At 25.3% G+C, this 26,199-nt stretch overlaps 7 protein-coding genes across 7 annotated transcripts; 3 read left to right on the forward strand and 4 right to left on the reverse strand.

Moving 5' to 3' along the window:
• Positions 1-731: 731 nt before the first annotated feature.
• DICPUDRAFT_81895 (uncharacterized protein) lies at positions 732-1,833 on the forward strand (the record flags this gene model as incomplete). The annotated part of the gene is made up of 3 exons (XM_003291166.1): positions 732-1,183; positions 1,292-1,361; positions 1,399-1,833. 3 exons carry the CDS (start codon positions 732-734, stop codon positions 1,831-1,833), a joined length of 957 nt encoding a protein of 318 aa, XP_003291214.1.
• Positions 1,834-4,453: 2,620 nt separating this feature from the next.
• DICPUDRAFT_81896 (uncharacterized protein) lies at positions 4,454-8,978 on the forward strand (the record flags this gene model as incomplete). Its single annotated transcript, XM_003291167.1, has 5 exons — positions 4,454-5,514; positions 5,593-5,931; positions 5,999-7,804; positions 7,871-8,390; positions 8,463-8,978. 5 exons carry the CDS (start codon positions 4,454-4,456, stop codon positions 8,976-8,978), a joined length of 4,242 nt encoding a protein of 1,413 aa, XP_003291215.1.
• Positions 8,979-9,064: 86 nt separating this feature from the next.
• Positions 9,065-9,279, reverse strand: DICPUDRAFT_155799 (uncharacterized protein; the record flags this gene model as incomplete). The annotated part of the gene is made up of 2 exons (XM_003291171.1): positions 9,065-9,070; positions 9,130-9,279. The coding sequence occupies 2 exons, from the start codon at positions 9,277-9,279 to the stop codon at positions 9,065-9,067; spliced, it is 156 nt and encodes a 51-aa protein (XP_003291219.1).
• A 547-nt stretch (positions 9,280-9,826) lies between these two features.
• On the reverse strand, positions 9,827-14,032 carry ABCG18 (uncharacterized protein; the record flags this gene model as incomplete). The annotated part of the gene is made up of 2 exons (XM_003291172.1): positions 9,827-13,356; positions 13,462-14,032. The coding sequence occupies 2 exons, from the start codon at positions 14,030-14,032 to the stop codon at positions 9,827-9,829; spliced, it is 4,101 nt and encodes a 1,366-aa protein (XP_003291220.1).
• Positions 14,033-15,276: 1,244 nt separating this feature from the next.
• On the reverse strand, positions 15,277-17,936 carry DICPUDRAFT_155801 (uncharacterized protein; the record flags this gene model as incomplete). The annotated part of the gene is made up of 2 exons (XM_003291173.1): positions 15,277-17,660; positions 17,729-17,936. The coding sequence occupies 2 exons, from the start codon at positions 17,934-17,936 to the stop codon at positions 15,277-15,279; spliced, it is 2,592 nt and encodes an 863-aa protein (XP_003291221.1).
• Positions 17,937-20,446: 2,510 nt separating this feature from the next.
• On the forward strand, positions 20,447-24,964 carry ABCG2 (ABC transporter G family protein). Its single transcript, XM_003291168.1, has 3 exons — positions 20,447-21,180; positions 21,256-21,530; positions 21,602-24,964. Exons 1-3 carry the CDS (start codon positions 20,766-20,768, stop codon positions 24,920-24,922), a joined length of 4,011 nt encoding a protein of 1,336 aa, XP_003291216.1. The 5' UTR covers positions 20,447-20,765; the 3' UTR covers positions 24,923-24,964.
• A 483-nt stretch (positions 24,965-25,447) lies between these two features.
• DICPUDRAFT_155803 (uncharacterized protein) lies at positions 25,448-25,747 on the reverse strand (the record flags this gene model as incomplete). The annotated part of the gene is made up of 1 exon (XM_003291174.1): positions 25,448-25,747. The coding sequence occupies one exon, from the start codon at positions 25,745-25,747 to the stop codon at positions 25,448-25,450; it is 300 nt and encodes a 99-aa protein (XP_003291222.1).
• Between the last annotated feature and the right edge of the window lie 452 nt (positions 25,748-26,199).

Consider the following 26,199-nt stretch of genomic DNA (forward strand, 5'->3'; position numbering starts at 1 on the left):
GTTGTGTTTTGTTTTTTGATGAATTAATTTAAATTAATAAAAAAATTTATATAAATACCAAAATTAAAATAAAATTTCATACACGTGGTGTATCTGTTCAAAGAAAATTGTTCAATTTTAAAAAAATAAAATAAAAAAAAATAAAAAAAAATAAAAAATAATAAAAAAAATAAAAAATAATTAATATAAAATTGTTTTTTTATTTTTTTTTTATTATGTATGTATAAAATTGTAAAGAATAGTTATATCACAACTTAAAAGTAAAAGTGTGGTAAATATTTATTTGTATATTTTAACACACTTTTTAATTATTTTTATTAATAAATTACAAATTATTGAAAATTATTTATTTATTTTTTTTTATTTTAAATTTTTTATATTTCCATATTCCCTTTTTTTTTTTTTTTTTTTAAATTTCCAAATATAATAAACATTGTTATAATATATTTATTAAATTTAATAACAAATTCTTTTTTTTTTTTTTTAAATTTTATTTTGTTTTTTTAAATTTTATTTTGTTTTTTTAAATTTTATTTTTTTAAATTTTATTTTTTATTTTTTTTTTTAAATTTTTCAACGATAGAGGAACGACCAATAAACACTCTTTATATTTACCATTTTGTTTTATATATTTTTTCAATACCTATAAAAATAATACTCTATACTATTAAATTTATAAAATCGACCGACTAAAGAAATATATTATATAATAATAGTAATAAAAAAAAAAAATGAATATAGATGTAGTTAGTAACATTAACAATATGAACAATAACATTGTTTATAGTAATAGTTCTAATACCAATAATAATAATACCAATAATAATAATAATAGCAATATAAATAACAGCACTGATAGCAATAGTAATAATAATACTAATACAAAATTAGAAAGTAAAATTAAAATATCACCGAATACCACAATAAATAAAAAAAATATATATAGAATAGAAGGAGAATCAGAACCTCTTCCAATTTGGTTACTCGTTGTATTTTTTGCTGTTTCAATCACTGTTATTGTATTTTTATTTTTAAATTTCCCAAATTTATCAGAGGAACACAAACAATTAATTCGTTTACCACAATCATTTAAAGATGTCAAAGTTTTAAGTGATATTCTTTCAAAATATACTAAAGATAATTATTTTATTGTAATTACTACATTTGGAGTAATTTATACATTGTAAGTAAAAATAATAAATATAAATAATTAATTATGAAATTAATTATTTTTTTCTCTCAAAATAATAATAATATAAATATAAATCATTGATAATTTAATAAAATATAGTTTACAAGCATTTTCAATTCCAGGATCAGTATTTCTAAGTTTCTTATCAGGTGGATTATTTGGATTAAAAGTTGGATTTCCACTTGTTTGTTTTGTAGCAACTCTAGGTGCAACCCTTAAGCTATTTAATATCATATTATATTGGTAGAAATATGGTTAGAAGATTATTCCCAGATAAATTAAAATTATTTTCAGAATCAATTTCACAACGTCGTGATAATTTATTCAATTATATTATTTTCCTTCGTATTACACCCTTCCTTCCAAATTGGTTTATTAATTTAGCCTCACCATTATTAGATGTACCAATCTCAACATTTGCCATTGGAACATTTATAGGTATAATGCCAGCAACCTTTTTAGCAGTAAAAGCTGGAATTTCAATTCAAAATATTTCCAAACCAACCGATATTTTTGATTTAAAATCTATTTTAAGTATGGGAATTTTAGCAACTCTTTCAATTTTACCAACTTTACAACCAGTAAGAAATCGTTTAGATAAATTGTTAAATAGAAAGAAGGATGAACCTAAATCAAATTAAAAAAAAAAAAAAACAAATATATATACATTTTATAATAATTTAATAAATTTATTCATTAATTTTATTATTTTTTTATTATTTAAATAAATAATAAATTAAAAAAAAGTGTAGTTTTATTATTTTTGTTTTTTTTTTTTACAGGGGTTACTAAAAATAATTATTGTGATTTTATCATTTAAGGAAAGTTATGATCTATCTAGATATTATGATTAAATAGTTAAATAATGATTTTATATTATATATTTAATCAATGAACAAACTATAATTTTTTTAATTGTATTAAAAGTCCCTCTATGGACACTTTCAAACAAACATAGACACATACACACACACATAACACACACATACACACACTTACACACACCATTTGTATATAAACTTATAAACCGCCCACTCTCAAAAAAAAACCCACATTCAAAAAAAAAAAAAATAACCAAAATTAATTAATTTAAAAAAAAAATTTTTTTTTCAAAATTTTTTTATAATTAGATCAAAATTTTTAATTTGTAAAATGGTTATAAAATGATTGGGAAGTGTATTAAAAGGATTAAATGGAGAGAAAAATATAATCACAAAAATGATTTTATATATAAAACACACAATAACCTCAAACATTTTTTTAATAATAAATTTAATTAAAATAAAATAATATTAAAAAAAAAAAAAAAAAAAAAAAAAAAAAAATGATTTCAAATTGTTTATCATACAATAATCACTTTTTGATCAAATAACTTATATTTAAAATAGATAATAATATACATAGAGCAATATTATAATATTTTATTTATTTTTCAAATTATTTCTTTTTTTTTTTTTTGTGTATGTATAATAAAATTTATATTTTTATTTTTATTTTATATTTTATTTTTTATAACAACATATATGTTATATCACATAACACAATAATAATTAATGTAGTGGCGGGTTAAAAATACAGTGGTGGTAATATAGTAGTAGTAGTAGTAGTAATAGTTGTAGTAATAGTTTAATAAACAATAATAAAATTTAAAAATTACCACACACACACGCCATCTAACAGAAAACAATAACATATAAAGTTACCATCTTCTTCTTCTACTGCTATTACTAGTTAGCACAAATTTGTTATCAAAACACTATTACTTTTCATTATTAAATAACAATTATTTATAGTTAAATTCATTATAGCATTATCATCAAACAGTAGTTATTGTATGTCGCAAATATTATCTTTGGGTGTGTGTTTTTTTTGTTAGCGTGGGGTGGGGTGGTTTTTTTATTGTTTTTAATTTTCTTAACTATACCATATATATAAATATTTATAAAATTTAAAATAAAAAAGAACATTTATCAATTAAATTAATTGTATTATTATAAAAAAAGACTCCAACAATATTTAATAATAGAAACAAATAACCCAAAAAATAACAAATCAAATATATGAAAGAATAATAATAATTTAAACACTAATTAAAAAGTTAAAAATAGAAAATCTATAAAAATTATAAAAAATCAATAGGTTAATCACAGCAATTATATACACTAAACACAGATTTTAAAATGTATTTAAAGATATATATCTTTGGCACTTTAATTATAAGAATAGAATTTTAAAATTATTTATTTATTTAGTTTATTACATTCCAACAATAATAGGAATAAAAAAAAAAATAAAAAAATAAAAGTTTCACACACATACACACACTAATAACCACACACACACTAATAACATAACAAAAAAAACACCACGCGCTCACACTCACCTTATATATTTTAAATCAAATAATATTTTTTATTTTTTTTTTTATTATTTATAATTATTTTTTTTTTATTATTTTTTTTTTAATATTGTAAACTTTATTTTATATTTTAATTTTTTTTAAAATATTTAATTATATAAAATAATATATCTATTGTACATTTATAACACATATAGTAAAATAAAATAATAATAAAAATAAATAAAAATTTTTCAATAAATAACAAAAAAAAATCATTTCAGTGTTTATCTATTAGTTATACATTAAATTAATATCCACACAATATCAATTTTGGTAGTAATAAGACAACCTTCCAGTATGTGTTTTTTTTTATAGTTATTTCTAACAATTTATTTTATTATTGCTGACAATTTAATTTATTGTTTTTTTTTTTCGCTCTATAAAAGTTGATATCAATAATAATATTTTCACATCTATCCACTATATCCATCTAATTTTTTATAGAGTATAGAGTATATATTATTTTAGTGTATATTGTTAATTCATATTTTTACAATAAAAAAAAAAAAAAAAAAAAAAAAAAAAAAAGAAAGAAAAAAAGAAAAAAAAATTTGCATTAGAAAATATTAATTAATATTTTCTAACTTACATCCACTCACATTATAAACAACATCATCAACCTTTTTTAATTATTTAAAATATTTTATATTAATTTATTAAAATTTAATGTTAATTAATAATTTTTTTTTTAAAAGATAATAATATATATTAAAAGATTTAATATTTTATTTTAGGTTATAAATTAGTTTTTTATTTATTTTATATATCAAAAATCTTTTTATTTATTTATTTTTTCATTTTAATTAATTTATAAAGTTTTTTTTAAATTTTTTTTTTAATGTAAAAATTAAGAAAAAAAAATGATTCAAGAAGAAAATATTGAAATATCAATAAGCAGTATTGAAAAAGAACAGCAAATACAATTACAACATCAACCTATTTCGCCAAGAACAATATCAATATCAACATCATCAACTACATCTTCTCCAATTTTATCAAATGGTAACGCTGGTGTAGCAAAAAGTAATATTGAAAACCTAGACCTCAGTAATAGAAAAATTTCAGACCTTGGTTTTATATTGTCAAGTTATACATTAAAGTTTTTAACAAGATTGGTATTAAAGAATAATCTTCTCACCTCGATTTCAAATGAGTTTATTATCTCTACCTCCCAATTGCTATATTTAGATATCTCAGAGAACAGATTGTTAACATTACCCGAAACAGTTTCAAAATGGAGTAAATTACAGACATTAAATTTATATAAGAATAATTTATCAAGTATTCCACCAACTATTGCAGATATTCAAACTTTGGAGGTACTAAATTTATCAAATAATCTTTTAAAAGAAATCCCAAATCTTTCACCAATATCCAGTTTAAGAAGAATCGTATTGGATGGTAACTGCTTTTCTGAGGCTGTATCAAAGGTTTATGCATTTCTTTATTGCCATAGTATTGGGGAGATGGATTTCCCACCACCACCGTTATTTAGTTTATCAAATACTTCTTCCTCGTCCTCATTGTCAACTACTACTACAACTATATCATCATCATCACTATCACCATCATCATTTTCTAATCATGACCCAAGACCATCATCAAAATTACCACAACAACTCATTACAATGGGTATAGGCTCGCCTTGCAGCTCTCCTCTTTTAGAAAATAAAAAGCGTACACCAACTGGCAATTCTTTGGATTTGGTTAAAAGTAATTTTATAGAATTTCCTGATCAAGTTAGAGATAGCCAAAAGTTTAGATCTATTGAACGTCTTTATTTATCATTTAATATTCATATTAATTTTGATAAATTGACACCCTATTTTAGATGTCTTATCAATTTAAAATCTTTATCTATGGAAAATTGTCAATTAACATCAATTCCAAATTGTATTTTTGATTTAATTTTTTTAACAAGGTAAGTTTTAGAATTTTTAAAATTATTAAATTAAATATAGTTTTGGTTTATATATTAACATGTTTTTAATAATTGTAGGTTAGAGCTAAAAAAAAATTCAATTACACAAATCCCAGGAAAAATAAAATTATTAACAAATTTAAAAAGATTAGATGTATCATATAATCAACTTTCACATATCGATGAAGATATTATAAATTTAATGAATTTGAAATCGATTAATTTTAGATCAAATAAACTCAACAATGATAGCGGTGTAGCTTGTTTAGGTTCAATGGATACGTTAAAGAAATTAAATTTAAAAGAAAATCATTTAACTGAATTACCAAGTTCATTTTATCTTTTAAAAATTAAAACATTAAAATTGGATAACATTCAACCCAAAGCATATTCTCCAGTAAAGTTTTCAATTGATGGGTAATATATTAAAAAATTAAATTTTATTCTATAAAGTAGTTATTAATATTTTTTTTATATAATATAGTGCAAATGATGATTCATCGATAGAGTCATCACCAATTTCACCAAGAAGCAGATTATTTGGCTCAAAAAAAACACCACCAAAACCACTACCAAAAACCAATAAGTTATTAAATCAATCAATTAATAATTCTGTAAATAATAGTAATGTAAATATTCCTGTAAATAATAATATAAATCAACAACAAAATCAAACCCCAACACCACTTAGTCCAACAATGAATACCCAGCAATTAAATAAAAAAACAAATGGTTTGGTTATTCCACCACTATCACTAAAAAATACAGCAGGCGATGTTCAAAATTCGAGAAACAGATCCTATACTTTAGATATTGAACATATTAGCCCAGGAAGGGGATCAGTTGATACTTTATCAAATTGTTCATCAGAGGAGAATATCTATGAAGCCTCTTGTGATAACCCATTCGCACAGCAAGAAGGGGAAGGTGATTTCCATTATCTTGGTAGAGGTAGATCCCAAACTGTAGCCAACAAAGGAGAGTCCAAAACATTTATTCAGACAATATTTAAACAATTTAGCGGTAGTACTGCAACTAAAAAGAATAAAGGTTCTTCAAATAATTTGTCACAATCTACTCAAAATATACCACAGCAACCCCAATTAAACAAAATACCAAGTAGCAATTCAGATACAAATATTTCAGACTCACTAAATACAAGTAGTAGTAGTATTAATGGAAGTTCTAGTAGTATTACTCAGAGCGGAAAATCCCAATATAGAGATGATAATTTACTTTCAAATAGTTTTGATTCACCAAGAACATTGGAACGTAGAACTAGTTCAAAAGATGAAATTGCTATGTCTATAAGAAGAGGTCACTCTCAAAATGATGATTTATACAGAGAAAAAACATTCACAGAAGTTAACTCAGATTGTATCAGTCCATCATCATCCGTTCAAACACCAATTTTAGAATGCATTGAAAGTCCAAGAGGTCAACAATTTACATCACCATCACCAACATCACAACCACCATCCCATCCCCCACCACCTCCACCATTACCAGCTTCACCATTACATAATAAGGGAACTCCAGATTCACCAGTTGTAGCATCATTAAACGCATCATCAAATACCTCAACAAAAGAACCTCAACAAACACAACAACAGCAAAAAGTTTTAATTAATTTCGAAAAAATAAAGGTTGAATTTATTGAGGATATTTATGACGATAAAGGAAATCATCCAATTTACTCTAAAAGAAAACTATTAGGTTTATTAACTAATCAAAAGTTTCAAACTACATCAGCATTGCAAGCTGCAAAGAAAAAGTTTAAAAGCTCAAAAAAATTAAACAGTCCTGCTCAAATATCATCGACCAATTTATTATCACAATCCCAAGGTAACCCATCACTGTTACCAACCGGTGCATCAACATTCGATTTATTTTCTAATAGTCCAGCTACCAGTAGTTTTACTGGTCCTTCATCACTTTCCCAATCTGGATCATTTTTAGCCAGTGGTTCAGCATCACCTTTAAGTGTAAGTGGTAATGGTAATAGTGGTAACTTTAGTACATACCACGAGGGTGATGACTTTATAAGAGAGCTAATGTCAAGTCCAGTAATAAACCAAGAAATTGAATTTACATCAGAAGACGGTATTCCAAAAGTTAAAAATGTTACTCTTAAAATGCTTATACAATTATTAACCCACGAAAGAGGTCATAGTAATGAACTATTTAGTTTATTCTTTGATACTTATTTATTATTTACCAAAATTCCTCTAGTTATAGAACATTTAGAACAAAGATTTTTAAATGCAAAAACTCATGTAATTAAACAAAAGTAAGTTATAATTTAAATATAAAAACAAAAAATATAAAATATTAACATTTATTATTATTTAAATAGGGTATTATCATTTTCACAAAGATGGATTGAAAATTGTTGGAATGATTTTAAGAGTGATGACATGATATCATTTAATAAATATTTACAAAGTTGTTCGGATTCGATTGAATTAATAACCAATTATACATTAAAATCAGCACTAAAACAAGTTTACTCGTCAATGAAGTTAAAAGAAGAAGGAAATAGTAATGAGGAAGAGGAGATATTTGATGCCCCGGCACCAATCCCAGATTTCCAACTATCACAAAATGCAAACCAAAATGATATTTGTTTACTTGATTCAAGCCTTAGACCTCACGAAGTTGCAAGACAATTGACAATTATTGATCAAGATCTTTTATCTCAACTAACCAAACAACAAATTCTAGACTATGCCGTTCATCAAACAAATTCTCCACCAATTCAAAAGATCACTGATAGATTTAATTATCTTGTACTATGGGTTTGCAGTGAAATTGTATTATCTCAAAGCTTTGAAAAAAGAGTTGAAACTATTTTTAAATTTTTAAATATTGCATTGGTAAGTAAAAATGTATATTTTTATTATTTTTAAAAGAAATTTATACTTACAATTTTTTTTTTATTATTTTAGAATTGTTGGTATTTAAAAAATTTTAATAGCTCGATTGCAATTATTGCAGCAATGAGCAAACCATCCATTGAAAAACTTAAAACAACATGGGCATTTATAAAGACAACCAAAGCCAATACACCAATTACAGAGTTTAAAGAAATGATTTTACCACAAAATATTTCAAGATTAAGAAAGGTCATGGATTCAGTTGATAGCAGCTGTCCAGTTATTCCATATTTGGGTGCATATTTCAGCCATTCCATCGCTATACAAAATGGTAATAAATCAATTGTAAATGAACAATTTATTAATATGCAAAAATATGATATGATGGGCAAGATTATTAGATCAATTACCAATGCACAAGTAAAGAAATATAACTTCACTCAAGTTGGTGTTTTACAGAAATATCTTACTGATTCCCCTGTTTTTAATGAAAAAGATCTCCACAAAGAATGCTGTAAAATTGAAGAAAAAGGTGGTGAGGCAATAAATGAATCAAATAAATTCGGTTCAATCTTTAAAAAAAAATAATATAAAAAACAAATAATAAAAAATAAATATCATAAAAAATAAATTTATTTTTTTAATATATAAAACTTACATATATTTGCATACTTTCATACCTATATTATTTATTAAAGTTAGTAACCTAAAAGTTATATAAAAAATAAAAATAACTTACTATAAATTTTGTTAATTCAGATAAAACTTTTGCATCTTCTCTACTATTTCGAAGCTCTTCATTTTTCTTTATAATTTTATCATTTCTTTCGTTAAAACTGTTTTCTTTTTGTATACTACAACAACCAATACTTATATTTGAGTTGTTCATTTTAATGCTATATGTGTTTAATAATAATATGGAAAAAGGAAAAAGGATAGAAGGAAGGGTGAAAAATAGAATGAAGGAAAAAGAGATAGATAGAAAATATAAAGAAAAAGAGATAGATAGAAAGAAATAGAAAACTATAAATTTAAAAAATACCACCTTATATTTTAAATATAATAATAAACTTTTTTTTTTTTTTTTTTTTTATCAATTGTAAAAAAAATAAAAATAATTGTGTAAAATATAAATTAATAATTTTTCGTTCAAAGTTTCAAAATAAATAAAAAAATATTTTAAATATTTCCCAAAAATCTATTATCTGTTCAAAACAAAATAAAGAAATTTTATTAAATATTTTTTTAATAGATTACCAAATGTTATTTATTTTTTTATCTTTACATTTTATTTTAGATTCTATGTAAAATTTAACAAAAAAAACTATTTAGTTTTTGTAATAAAAAAGAATTTTTTGTTTATTAACTTTTTTTTAATTTTAAATAAATAAAAAAGGATTTAATATAATAAATACTATAAGACTAATATAAAATATTTATCTATTTTGATATCTAACAAATTTGAATGATAGAAAACCTAGAACTATAAAGAAAATTGTAAAAGCACTTGTAATTAAAATGTCATAATATTGATCCTTGACTTTGTAATCTACAGAATCTAAAACTTGAGTACCCCTTGTTACTGGGCAGAAAAGTTTTGTTGTATTTTGTGAGGGAATTGGAATAGGAACAGCACCTTTGCCATCTGTACAAACAAACTCCATATCTTTAAATTCGGTTGTAAGGTAAGCCTTGAGTGGGTATGTGATAAAATCTATATCGTAAACCCATTTCCAATATCTTGGTAATGACTTTGGTGGAACCATGAAACCTGCAAACAATGATGTAAGTGATAGTAAAACACCATTGAAAACAAAAGCAATTTCTTCACTTGGTAAAACTGAGGCTAAAAAGATGGCAGCTAAGGAGAAATTTAGATATACGAAAACTGAAACAAATGAATGGTAAAAGAATGGCCAACCATTATCATCTAAAGTTAGACCTGTTAAAAAGTATACTGGAATTACATAGGCATACGAAGTTAGTATTACCCATGGTAGATCTGAAATGATGAGGTTTATATAATATAACCAGACTCTGTACATGCCAGATGCTTGTTCACGATAGAATACAGCTCTTTCGGTTACAACAACAGGAATTACTGACATACCAGCCATACCACCAAACATTAAGCTAAAGAATAATAATGATACACGATTATAAACATTTTCCTGCTCATTGTCCATACGCAAAAATAATGTTCCGATGATTATTGATAAAACAATTGATCTACCAATACGAGATCTAATAATTTCGACCCTACGAATACTACTTCTCCAGGCACGTTGATTTAATTCTTTAAATTGAGTCCAAGCTGAGCTAGAATATTTACCATGGAATGTTGGTACCACTGTTTCCTCTGGCATAATACTGGTTTGAACTTTATTAACTAATTCCTTATTAGCTTCTGAATCTTTGAATGATTGAACTGGATTGAAATGTACCAACTCTCCTTTTTCATTTTCCACCTGGATACTATCATCTGTTACCTCCAAAACAAAATCTGCTGGGTTCTTGAATGGATCACATTCCAATCCATGACTTGAAAAATAATCTAAAACTATGGATGAATTTTCACCAGTTGGACCAAAGTATACAGTTTCACCACCTCTCTTTAATAAAAGTAAATGATCGAATTTCTTAAAAATAGTTGTTGATGGTTGATGAATAGTACAGATAACAGCACGGCCACTTGATGCAATTTTCTTTATAAAATTCATTACTTTAAGAGCGGATGATGAATCGAGACCAGATGTTGGTTCATCAAGGAATAATAATTGTGGATCAGATGCTAATTCAACACCCATGTTAACACGTTTTCTTTGAGCCAATGAAAGACCACTTTCACCTTCACCTATTAAAGAGTTTTGAATCTTTGCTAAATTTAATGTTTCGAGAATATTTTCGACAAAATCTTCTTTATCCTTTAATGGAATGGTCTTTGATAATCTAGTTTGTGCGCTAAACATAATTGCTTCACGGACAGTTTGAGTTGGAGATAAAATATCCATTTGCTCTACATATGCTGAAATCCTAGTGAAATATTTATCACGTTTTTGACCATTAATTAAAATTTCACCTTTAGTATGACCACCAGTCTTTCTGTTTGCTAATACATCTAAAAGAGTTGATTTACCAGCACCTGATGGACCCATTAAAGCTAAAAGCATACCTGGTTTAACGTAACCATTAATTTCATTTAATAGTCTTAATCTTTGCTTTTTACCATCCTTTTTACCATCTACTTCATAAACAAGATCTTTCCATTGCATGTAACAACCATTTGGTACGTTATTTGTTTTCTTTAATCTAGCTTGACTTGATTTAATATTGACTCTCATTTCTCTTGCAACTCTTTGATCTTTAACTTTGACACTAGTATCTTTTCTATATTCATAGAATTGAATATATTTCATACAGAAGAATGTAATTATCCAAAAAAGAATTACAAAACCCGAGCAAATAGCCAAATCTACCCATCTGAAATAAAACTCTGATTCAAAACCTAAATTCTCTAAAATTTGATCACCTTTTCTAATTGGACAAACTTGATTTCCTTCAAAGCCAAGTGGATAAGTGAGATTAAAATTTGGTAAGTATGATGGTGGGTAAAATTCATTTTCTGAGCAATGATAATCTAAACCATGGTGTTCGTTAATTAATAAACCCTCAAAGCCATAATGAATTGGTGATATCCAATATAACCAAATCCACCAACCTGGGATATCATTCTTCTTTTTCATAAAACCACACATTAAAAGGAAAGGAGAGATAAGAGCAGGACCTAAAGCAGCGGCAATGTTTTTATTTGGAGAAAATGAACTAACCATTCTTAACATTGATTGAGAAAGCACATCATTAACAAAACACATTAGTAAAAAGTAAATGAAACGATCCCAAGTTTTATTAAGCCCAGTCATCCAATAAAGGAAATTTGAAAAAACCAATACCTCTATAATTGATAGTGGAAGATCGTTAATAACCATTGATACGAAATAAGAAAAAGTATTGTAATATTTCCATGCTCTTTGTTGATAAAATATTGGTCTGTTGATGAAGAAAATTGAAATTGAACTAAAACCACCAAATACAAAAGATAAAAGGGCAAAAAACAGCAAACTTGATCTATTGTTACCATCAGTTTGATTTGTTTCTAATTTCCAATAAAGAGTACCGAGAATGAAACCCATAATTACATTCTTTAATATTCTTAATCTAAGCGAGACAAGATTACCAAAATTTAATTTAACACCTCTTTGAATATTTAATAGTAATTGTCTGGTGAATGTTATTGAGTAGGCGCTCTCTGTTGAATAGTCTACATAACTGCTGGGGTTGGGAATATTATTGTCAATGTAATCTAGTGTATATTTATAGATATCTGACTTTCTATAGGCCGATGCAAAATCCTCTGCACCTTTATATGGGGGATGATCTTCGCCACTCCAATATAATTCTGGTTCATCAACAATTTCTTGAAAGAACTCTGCTGGGTTATGACGATGAGGGAATTTGAATCCTAAAGATTCAAAGTAACCAATTGCTTGGTTCATTGGACCAAAATATGACATTTGCCCTTGATTCATAATCATCAAGTAGTCAAATAATCTTGTAATTTCGACACCTGGTTGCAATAATGAAACAAGACAAGACAACTTTTCGCTTTCGACTTTTTGTTTGATTTTTGTCATTAAATCAAAGGCAATAGAACTATCTAACCCATTTGTTGGTTCATCCATAAGTAACAAATTTGAATCCTTGACCAGCTCAACACCAATTGTAACTCTTTTCTTTTGACCACCAGAAACACCTCTTAAAAATTCATCACCAACCACTGTATCTTTGACATGAGATAATTCTAAAAACTCTAAAACATTTTGAACCCTTTCATTTCTTTCTTGTTGTGTTTTATCCCCTAATTGACAATCAGCACTAAATTTTAGTGTATCCTTTACAGTTAATGCAGCTTTTGAAAAAATAAAAAAATTAGTATTTTAAAAAATAAAAAATTTAAAAATTAAAAAAAAAAAAAATTTTTTAAAAATAAATAAATAAATAACTAACTACTTACCCATGTGCTGATCTTCTTGAATTACATAACTAACATGTCTATGATGTGTTTTTTCATTTCCCGGTCTTCCATTAAACAACAAATTACCTGAAATATCTTCATTATTTTTTAATAAGGCCAATGTATTCATAAGTGAAGTTTTACCACAACCAGGAGAACCTAAAAGTAAAACCATTGAGCCAGGTTTTAAAAAAAAATTTAAATCTGTTAAAATTTTTTTTTCCTTTTCCCCCTTTCCCACAGTAGATGATAAATTTCTAGCTGTAACAAATAAAGATGTTTTTATATTTGAAACCCCATTATTACTATCACCACTATTTCTTTTATTTTTTTCTAAATCAACACTATCGGATATTGGGACTGGACATGTAAAAGAATCTAACGAATTATTGACTTTGATCTCTTGATTTCGTAACTTATATATCCTATTATTACTTTTATTAATATCTATATTAAAATTATTATCACTTTTACTACCCTCTTTATTTTCATTATTATTATGACCATTATTGCTATCCGAATTATTATTTATATCAATTTCATGATCGCTATTTTTTGACGAATTTATCATAATTAAAAACTATGAAAATTTATTGCTATTTAAAAAATTATAAAACACAATAAATAAATACTATATATATATTTGAAAAAAAAAAAAAAAACTCTAAATTTATTATTATTATTTTTATTATAAATATAATAAAAAAAAAAAAATATATATTTATTAATTTATTAATTTATTTATATTTTTATTAAAATTAAAATAATGAAATTAACAGAAATAAAAAAAACAATTAAAAAAAGATTAATTCCATTTTTATTATACCATTAATAAATAATTTATATTAATATCTATGTTTGATTAGTAATATAAATATAAAAAAATTTTAAATATTTCCACACACACCACAACACAAGATAATATATGTATGGATGTATTAATTGTAAATTATTATTTCTTATAAAATAATAAAAAGGAAATTATTAATATTTTAAACAAATTCCTTTTTGTGATGTTTGCTGAATGGAAGCAATGTTTTTTACCCTAAAAATTATTATATATTTAAATTTTTAATTAATTATATAATTATATAATAAAAGATTTTAAAAAAAAAAAAAACCATTTTTAACCCCTATAATTTCATAAATGGTGGTATATATCATCATTAGTGAATAATTTTATATTTAAAATTTCTATAAATAAACAAATTATTTTCTTGACTTTTTTATTCCTAAAAAAATATAAATTTAAAAGTAGTTATATTTTTAATTTTGATTTATTATAATTTATTTTAATTAAAAACACATATAAATAAATTAAAAATAAAATTATAAATATTTTTTTTTTTATTATAAAGTCCAACTTGGATAGGTATAAAAAATTTTGGGGGTGGGAATTACACTTATTAAAAAAAATAATAATGGAATTAGTTAAACTATTTTTCTTTTTATAACAGCATGTGCATAGTAAAAAAATCTTAAAAAAGCATGGGTACTAGGGTTTAATTAATTCGCAAAAAAAATTATTTAATCAATAAAAAGAAGTGGAATATATCAATATAAAAAATGTAAAAATAAAAAAAATAAATTATAAAATTTAAATAGACAATATAAATTAATAAAAAATAGTATTTTTTAATCCAATAATATAATAAATAAAAAAAATTTTAAAACCACCACAATATGGTTTTTTTTTTTCTTTTTTTCTTTTTTTCTTTTTTTTTTTTTTTTTTTTTTTGATATTATATTATTATTTTTTTAAAATAATTATATATTTATTTTATTTTTATTAAAAGATATTTTATTTTATTTTTTTTAATTAAATTTTAAATTAAAAATACGAACTGAATTATCAAGTGAACATGTAGCAATTTGATAAGTAATTGAATTGTCTTGACCAATGATTGGGGTATCTCTCCAACGAATTTTTCTAACATCTAAGGTATGGGAAACTTCAGATGAGATTGTATGAATGCATGACCATTCTGAGCAATTGTTATTTGATTTCCAAATTGTAATTTTACCTTCGTCTTCACCTACAGCTATTAAGTGCTCATTTTCAAATTTATTTGATTTTGGTGCAAATTCTACACAAGTTACACCTGAACCAAATGTTGGAAGAGTTGCAGCTAAAGCAGATTTAGTTGTGATGTTTTCTAATGACCAAATTTTAACAACTTTATCACGAGCACCTGTAGCGAAATATTTATCGTCGTGACTCCATGAACCTGACCAAATGATACGACCATGAGCTTTTGGTGCAGAGATAACTTTAATAAATGGTTCTTCTGGATTATCGGTACGTTTCCAAAGTGTCCACATACGATCTCTACTGACACCTAATAAATATTTACTGTCGTGTGAAAATGCTAAATTTACAATAGTAAGAGTATGACCCTTGAGATTGGCAACCTCTTTCCAATTTGATATGTTCCAAATACGAACTGTAGCTTGATCTGGTGCTGATGCTCTACATGCTGATGCTAAATATTGACCATCATAACTACAAGCAACTGAAATGATTTCGTTACCATGACCATAAAGTTTTTGAATTTCTGGCCAAAGACTTGATTGTAAAAGATGTTCTTCAAATGGTGGTTGGCTTAAAACCTCTGGATTAAATGGAATTTCGTCTTCAAAATAACCTGTATCCATACCTTCACCCTCTTCACCACCACCTGCGATCTTCATTGGTTGATCTTCCTCTGTAGCTGATGTATCATTACCACTGCTACTACCACCGTATGGTTTATTTGATAAACCTAATGAAGGTTGATTGGCTGCTAATGGTCTTTGAGTGCCATCATTAATTGGTTGAACTTTAGAAATATTACAAAGAGTATCGACGAAATTTTGTGAACCTACAAATGCTCTCATAATTTTTTCCTCGGCACCAGAAACTAAAACATGGGATTTCTTGTAAACAAAAGTAAAACATTCTAAATCGTAACCATGAATTTGAGGTCTTGCGATTTCATTCCATGAATTAACTTGGTTGTTGTTTTCGCCTCCTTTTTTCCATTCGCTAAAAAGACGTAATGTACGATCGGTACTACATGAAATCATATAACTGTAATCTGGTGACCACATTAAATCTTGAACTGGACCAAAATGACCACTAACAACAATTTGAGGTTCCCAAAGAGTTTTAGATGTTTCGCTTTGTTTCCAAAAATGGAATGCACCATTATAACCATGTGAAAGAATGTATTTTGAATCCGGTGAGAAAACTGCACCATATAGACCTAAAATATTACCACCCATATCACCAACTCTGCTTTCATCGATCCAAATACCGGTACTACGATCTGGTCTCCAAACAATAGCTGTCTTATCCATAGATGCTGAAAGTAAACACATTGGTTGTTCTTTTTTATCGAGTTGTTTGTTGAATGTAGCTGGTGACCAATGAATAGAGTAAACCCAATCGTCGTGACCAGATAAAACTGCATCTAAGAGTATAATATATTTATTTGAATTGCAATTGAAAAGATAACCTTTGGTACTTAATGATGTTACACCACTTAATTGAGTTGATAATGAACCTAATAAATTGGTAGAATCCTCTTTTTCTCTTTCTTCTTGTTTCTTTTGAGTAAATTTAGAAAGTTTCCAAAGTCTAATCTTGAAATCTTGTGATGACGAAGCTAAAATAAGTTCGTTTTCATTTTCCTCTGTATTAAATGATGTTGTAAATGATAAGCATCTTATCCAATCTTGATGACCTTGTAATGACATTAACTTTTTAAATTGTAATGGTTGCTCTTGTGATATATTGCTATCAGTATTTTGAATGAAGATGTGAATTCTTGGCTCAAGACCACCCAATGCAATAATTGGAATATGGGTATCTGGGATGAATGCAATACTGCAACACTCCATACATTTTGGTTTAAAATCAATAGTTTGAATACAACTCCATTGTGGTAATGTATTGTTCTCTAAATTTTCTTTACTAATAGCTTCTCTTTTCCAAATCTTAACAGTGTTATCTGCTGATGTTGAGCATAATAATAATGAACCATCTGGAAAATCTAATACTGAAATACTTGTTACACTATCGCTATGACCCTTTAATACTTGTTCAACTTTATATTGATGTTTGCTACCACCTTTAATTTCTCTCCATGATATAATTGTATTATCTGATGAACATGATAAAATTTCATTTTCTTTTGCTAAATATCTTTTTGAATATTCTAATTTTTTAAAAAAATTATTATTAATTTTGGATTAAAATCATTCTTTTAAAATTAAATGTATATACCTTCGGTGACATTTGGTACCCAAACAATATGATTAACTCTATCTTTATGTCCTGGAAGAGTTGCTAAAACTTTTGATTGAATTGGGTCAAATAATGCAACAAAATTTTGTGCACCATATGCAGCAAGTCCATTTTGACCCCATACTAAACAATCACCGAGGCAATTTGCACCAACGCTAATAAATTCTACCTCTGATTCGACTGTCATTCTTTAATTATATGTTTAAATTTAATAAATTTAAAAATAAATGAAAAATTAAAATAATAAAAAAAAAATTTTAAAAAAAAAAAGAAAAACGAAAATAAAAAAAAAAAACAAAATTTTTTTTTCAATATTTTTTAAATAAATTTTCTTTTTTTATAACTATTTAATTTATTTTTGGGAATATTCAAAGTTCTATCATTTATATTATAATTAATTTAATTTTAATATTATTGGGTGGTAAATCAACCCTTTCTTGATTTAATTCAAATAATTTAAAAATAAAAAAATAAAAAAATAAAAAAATAAAACAGAAATGAAATCTAAAAAAAAAAAAGTGTGGGGTGAATTCGTGGTATTTTTAATATAAAATAATGATACACTATATTTTTAACAATAATAACTTCATCAAATTTAAATAATATCTATGGACCAACAATTTTGTATGATAAAAATGCGTAATTTTTTTTTTCCAATGAGTTTTTATAATCTACATTTTTTCTATTTATTCATCGGGATCCAAAAAATAAAATAAAAAAAATTAATAAAATAATAAAATAAAAAAATAATAAAAAAATAATAAAAAAATTTAACACACACAAATAATCATTGTATTTTAAAACTTCATTTATTTCTTTTTTTAGAAAATTAGGCATTAACAAATGAATTTAGGCATATATGATTAGAATAAACATTTCGAAAGAAGCAAAAATTGACAGATTCTATATAATAAAAAAAATAAATAAAAAAAGCAAAGCAATCACCATAGATATCCAAAATAAACAATTTGGCGTTGAAATAAAATAAAAAAAAATTATTTTAAATATAAGGTTATTTTAATTTTTTTTAAAAATAAAAAAAAAAATTTTTAGCAGTTTTTTTTTTAATTTATTTTTAAATATTTTTTTTTATAAATTTGGATAAAAGAGGAAAGTAGTTTTTCGCCATACCTTGGGGCTAATTGGAACATATAAGTTTTTTTTTTTTGATGTGCAGTTTACTTTTTGGCTTGAAATAATTATGTGTTTTTGCCACGTTTTATCTGGTATTTGCTTTCCCCTAAAATAAAAAAAAAAAAAAAAAAGGTTCCAAAAATTGAAGTTTTAAAAAAAAAAACAAAACATAATTTTTACTTCATTACAAAAAATTAATTTATTTAATCAAAAATTAACAACAAATTAAAAAAAAAAAAATTTTAAAAAAAAAAAAAAAAAAAAAAAATGGGATTTTGTTTTTCCTATCTTTTGGATAAAATAAAATTCTATTCCACCCACTACATCTTTACCCACTCACACATTTTCACAACAAAATTTATGATCATATCATTCCATCATAAATTTATTTAAAAAGATTTTCACATGTGAAAGGTGAAATTGATTGAGTAATTATTATTTATTAAAAAAAAAATTTAAAAATAAAAATTAAATAATCGAAAATGCCAATTAAAAGATTTTTATGGTGCAATTTATTGTGTTATGAATGATGAAATAGATTGAGTTTTTTATAGTATCATGCATGCGACAATATTGGTTATGCAAAATTAATTGAAAAAAAATTAAAAAAATTAAAAAAAAATTAAAAAAAAAAACAAAATTTTAAAAACTAACTTTTTTTTCAAATCTATGTTGTTAGATAATTTCGTTTTAGTATTAATATGGTTATGGATGGTACAAAGTTAAAATTTATTTTTAGTATTATATAATTTTATTTTTTTTTTTATTTTTTTTTTTTATTTTTATATTTTTATATTTTTATTTTTATTTTTTCTATAAAACTATTTTTTTTCTATTTCATTTTATATATTTTTTTTAAATAATAGTAACAAGAAAAAAAAAAAAAAAAAAGATTATTATTTATTTATAATTCAATCTTTATTTTATTTATTTATACCAATACACTTTGTTTTAATCTAAAAAATTAAAAGTAAGATAATTTTAAAATATAAAATATAAAATATAATATAAAAAAAAATGTGGAAGTGCAAGATTGGCGGTGCTAATATTAAAAAACAAAATAATTATTGTGTTTATTATTAAATCTATAAAAACAATCTTTGTTTTCTTGTCCTTATTTTTTATTTATCTTTTTTTTTTTTTTTTTAGTAATTGTTTTAATTATTTGTATCTCACTATTTTTTGTTTTTATTTTTTTTGTTTTACTCTCCCACCCAAACACAAACACAGTTATTTTGGGTCTAAATTTGTTTTTTTATTTTAAAAAAAAACCAACACACATTTAATTTTTTTTTTTTTTTTTATTTTTAAATTTTTTATTTTTATTTTTAATTAAAAATTACCACTCAAAAACCTATTTTTAATTATATGAAAGAAAATTAAAATGCATCATTTTATTCTTTATTTGGTGGTAATCGTTTGTGAGAACATTACAACACCATCATAATGACATATCAAACTTTTTTTTTTTTTATTCATTTTATATTAAATAATGTGTAATAACAACAAAATTCAAATACTAATTTTTTTTTTTTTTTTTTATATTTATTTTCTTAAAGGAAGAAATCTTTATATAAATAGTTTTTTATATTTATTTATTTTTTTTTTTTTCTAAAAAATAAATACAAAAAATTATATATTTGTATCACTAAAAAAAAATAATATATATTTAGTAGCAATAATATATATTTAATTTTTTATAACATTAATTAATATAATATTATATTTATAAATTATAAATAATAATAATAATAATAATAAAAAGGTTTTAAATTTTGTTTATTTGCATTTTTTTAATTTATTCATTCAATTAAGCAATAAAATAAACTTTTACACTATATAGAATAATAATAAATAAACATATATATATATACATATAAAAATGGCTCCTCCAGAAATTAATGAAGAGATTGCCATGGATACCATATCCAACCAATCATCATCACCATTTGGTGCCAACACTAAGGGAAACTATGATGATCAAGGTCCAATGGGTTTATACAGAGAAAAAAAAGGGATGTATGTCACTGCCAGAAATTTAACAATGACCGTTGGAACAGAAAAAGATAATAATCAAAGAAATATTTTATCCGATTTAAATTTCTTTTTAAAACCAGGTTCAATGGTTTTAATCCTTGGTTCACCAGGCTGTGGTAAAACCTCAGTCTTCAAAGCACTTTCACAACAAACTCACGACGAAAGAATTTCAGGTAGTCTTTTATTCAACGGTAAACTTGCTCACGAAGATACACATCACAGAGATGTTTCATATGTTGTTCAAGATGATCATCACATGGGTATGTTATAGTTTATTAGATATTTAAATATTATTTAATTTTTTAAAATATTAATTTTAATTTTAAATTTTTTAGCCCCATTCACTGTTAGAGAAACTTTTAAATTTAGTGCTGACCTTCAAATGCCAGAGGGATCATCTGAAGAAGAAAAGAACGCAAGAGTAGATTATATTTTAAAGACTTTAGATCTCGAGAGACAACAAGATACAGTAGTAGGTAATGAATTTTTAAGAGGTGTTTCTGGTGGTCAAAAGAAAAGAGTTACAATTGGTGTCGAGTTAGTTAAAGATGCAGGTTTGGTTCTTATGGATGAACCAACTACCGGTTTAGATAGTACAACTTCATTAGATGTAAATATAATTATTATTATTTTTATTATTTTTTTTCGAGTAAATTATTAATGATTTATTTTAAAATTTAGTTAATGAAACATTTTAGAGAATTATCAAATAGAAACAATGTTGCAACTATGGTTGCTTTATTACAACCAGGTGTTGAACTTACTAAATTATTTGACTTTTTAATGGTTTTAAATCAAGGTCATATGGTTTATTTTGGTCCAATGAGTGATGCTATTGGTTATTTTGAATCATTAGGTTTCAAATTACCACTTCACCACAATCCAGCCGAATTTTTCCAAGAAATTGTTGATGAACCAGAATTATATTGGGGTGGTGAAGGTGAACCAACTTTTAGAGGTGCTGAAGATTTTGCTGAAGCTTATAAAAACTCCGAAATGTTCCAATCGATCATTAACGATCTCGATGGTCAACAACCAGATTATTCACAATGTAAAGATAGTTCACATTTAGCCAAGTATCCAACCGAATTAAATTATCAAGTTCACTTAGCAAGTATTAGAGCCTTCAAAATGTTAATTTCAAATCCAGTTGCTGTTCGTATGAGAATTATGAAATCAATTGTTATGGGTCTTATTTTGGGTTCATTGTTTTGGAATTTGGCACCAAATCAAACAGATGGTCAAAACAGATCTGGTTTAATTTTCTTTGCTCTTTTATTCATTCTCTTCTCTGGTATGGGTGCTATTGCTATTCTTTTCGAACAAAGAGAAGTTTTCTACGTTCAAAAAGATGGTAAATATTATCGTACTATGGCTTTCTTCCTTTCATTAATTTTTGCTGAAATTCCAATTGCTGCTCTCGAAACTGTTGTGTTTACTGTGCTGGTCTACTGGATGTGTGGTCTTCAAGCGAATGCCGAAAAATTCATTTATTTCCTTTTAATGAATTTTGTAGGTGATCTTGCATTCCAATCTTTCTTTAAGATGGTATCTGCTTTCTCACCAAATCAAACCATTGCTTCAGTAATTGCTCCAGCTGCTCTTTCCCCATTCATTTTATTCGCTGGTTTCATGGCTCCTCGTAAATCAATTGGTGGTTGGTGGATTTGGATCTATTGGATCTCACCAATTAAATATGCTTTCGAAGGTTTAATGTCAAATGAACATCATGGTCTTAAATATCACTGTGAATCATCAGAATTACAACCACCATTCCCAGAATTCTTTGGTGGAAATGTCACTCAAATCTGTCCAATCGAAAACGGTGATCAATTCCTTGACCAACTTGGTATGCCACAAAACAATTGGTTCAAATGGATCGATTTAGTAATTGTATTTGCTTTTGGTGTAATCTTTTCAATTTTAATGTATTTCTTCCTCAAAAATATTCACTATGATCACAGAGCTTCAGATCCAAAGAATGATAAGAAATTAAAGAAAAAGAGTGTTAAAAAGAATAAGATCAAGGAATCAAAAGTTGAAATTGTTGAAAAGAAAGCTAAATCACAAAAAGAAGTCCCAATTGGTTGTTACATGCAATGGAAAGATCTTATTTATGAAGTTGATATCAAGAAAGATGGTAAAAAGCAAAGATTAAGATTATTAAATGAAATCAATGGTTATGTTAAACCAGGTATGCTTTTAGCTTTAATGGGTCCATCAGGTGCTGGTAAATCAACTCTTTTAGATGTATTAGCAAACAGAAAGACTGGTGGTCATACTAAAGGTGAAATTTTAATTAATGGTCAAAAACGTGATAAATACTTCACTCGTTTAAATGGTTATGTAGAACAATTAGATGTTTTACCACCAACTCAAACTGTCCGTGAAGCAATTACCTTCAGTGCTAAACTTCGTCTCCCAGCCGATATGCCAATGGATGAAAAAATCAAATTTGTCGAAAATATTCTTGAAACTCTCAATCTTATCAAGATCCAAAACAAACCAATTGGTCATGGTGAAGAAGGTCTTTCATTATCTCAAAGAAAACGTGTTAACATTGGTATTGAATTAGCATCCGATCCACAATTATTATTCCTTGATGAGCCAACATCTGGTCTCGATTCATCATCCGCTCTTAAAGTAATGAATTTAATTAAGAAGATTGCCGAAAGTGGTCGTTCCATCATCTGTACTATTCATCAACCATCAACTTCAATTTTCAAGAAATTCGATCATTTACTTTTATTAAAGAGAGGTGGTGAAACTGTATACTTTGGTCCAACTGGTGAAATGAGTGTTGATGTACTCAACTACTTTGAAGGTCACGGTCTTGTTTGTGATCCACTCAAAAATCCAGCCGATTTTATTTTAGATGTTACCGACGAAGTTATTGACACTACTCTTAACGGTGAACCATATCAATTCCACCCAGTCCAAAAATTCAAAGAATCATCATTAAATACCAATTTATTAGCTAAAATTAATGAAGGTGTTATGCCATCAGGTACTCCAGTCCCAGAATTCCACGGTATATACTCTTCAACCTATGGTACTCAATTTAAAGAACTTATGGTTAGAGCTTGGTTGGCCCAAACCCGTAGAGTACAAAATATTCGTACTCGTTTAATGCGTTCACTCTTTTTAGGTGTTATCTTAGGTACTCTTTTCGTTAGAATGTCAACTAACCAAGAGAACATTTATAATCGTGTTTCAATTCTTTTCTTTAGTTTAATGTTTGGTGGTATGTCTGGTATGTCATCTATCCCAGTTGTAAATATGGAAAGAGGTGTTTTCTATCGTGAACAATCATCCGGTATGTACTCCATTCCAATTTACCTCGTTACCTTTGTTACTGCCGATCTTCCATGGAATTTCCTTTCAGCTATTATTTATGCCATCCCATGTTACTTTATCTCTGGTCTTAGAACCGATCCAAATGGTGCTCCATTCTTTTATTTCTGCTTTGTTCTATTCACAACCTACTTAAACTTTGCATTATTAGCTATTGTCTTTGCCTGTGTTTTACCAACTGATGAAATTGCTCATGCTCTTGGTGGTGTTGCTCTTTCAATTAGTTCTTTATTCGCTGGTTTCATGATTCCACCAGGAAGTATTGCCAAAGGATGGCATTGGTTCTATGATTTGGATCCAACCACTTATCCACTTGCAATTGTTATGGTCAACGAATTCCGTGACCTCGAATTCCATTGCGATAATGACGAATATGTCCAAGTCCCATACAACTATACCCGTCTTAACGAACTTGGTGACTACTCTCAAGGTAATGCAACTGAATGTTACAATACCGTAGCCTATCCAAATGCAGAATGTAAAACTCGTGCTTATTGTCAAGTTACTAATGGTAATCTTATTCTCGACCGTTACGAAATGAAAGAAGAAAATATGTACAAATTCTTATCAGTAATCTTTGGTTATGCTGTATTCTTCCTCATTTGTCTTTTCATTGCTTTAAGATTCATTAGACATCAAACAAAATAAAATATTTAATAAAAGTTCGATTTAATATGTATAATTTAATTTAAAACAAAAAACAAAAATCTTTGTATGTATTTTTTTTTTTCATCCTGAATTTAATAAAAACCTTTTTATGGTCCAATAAATAAAACAAAAAAAATGTTTAATAATTTGATAATAATAAATAAAATTAAGTTTTTTTATTTTATACAATTTTTTATATATTATTTTTTATTATATCTTTTCTTTTTTTTTTCTTTTAATAACCATTAGTTGCTTTCTATACATTTCTATTATCGTTTAATAAATAGTTAAATCGAGATTTTTAAAAGAGTTGATGTGTTTTTATTTTTTTTATTTTTTTTGACCCTAAATCTTTTTAATCTTTCTTTTTTTCATCTCTGTGTATAAAGTGTGGTTCGAGATTATATTTATAAAGAGGAATGTGGTGTTAGTTATGTAAAAATTTTAAATTTTTTAAAAACTAAAAAGAGATCATTTTATTATAAAATATTATTTATTATTATTTTATTATCATGTTTATTTTAATTATTTTAATACTAACCTTTTAAATAATGCATCATAAAATTTGATTGGATAACTCATCATACATTCTCTGAGTTGAGCAAAGGATTTTGCACAATCATCAAGTTTTTTACCATCTTTACTATTCTCTTGGAAACATAAATAAGAAGCGACCAATTGATCACCACAAAATTGAGAATTTGCCATTTTTTTGATGCATGGTGGACATTCAACTTCGCCAAATTGATCGATTGGTTTAACTTCGTTTGAGGTTACCCAAACTTTAATATCTTTACTCTCTTTAAATGATTCTGATAATGACATTTTATTGTTATAGTTGTATTATATAATAAGTATTATGAAATGAGAAATATGAAAAAAAAAAAAAAAAAAAAAAACGCATAAAATTTTAAATTAAAAATTAAAAAAAAAAATAAAATTTTTTTAAATTTAAAAAAATAATTATTTTTTTACACATAATTAATAAGTTTTGAAAACATAAAGTTATTTTTTTATTAAAATTGATTTCAGATTCCCTTCATTTATATATTTAGTTTTATCTTTATTTATTATAATAGAATTTATAAATAGGAAAATATAGACATCCTTAGAATAAAAAAAAATAATTATCATTCCACCACACTCAATATGATAATAATAATTAAATAAAGGTGTCTATTTCCTAAAACCACAAATATTTTAAAAATAATAAACAAAAAAAATAATAACAAATAAAAACAAAACAAATCTATATAAAATCTTGAATCATGGATATA

Source organism: Dictyostelium purpureum (genome assembly GCF_000190715.1).
Source record: "Dictyostelium purpureum unplaced genomic scaffold DICPUscaffold_264, whole genome shotgun sequence".
In the NCBI taxonomy this organism is placed as follows: domain Eukaryota; phylum Evosea; class Eumycetozoa; order Dictyosteliales; family Dictyosteliaceae; genus Dictyostelium; species Dictyostelium purpureum.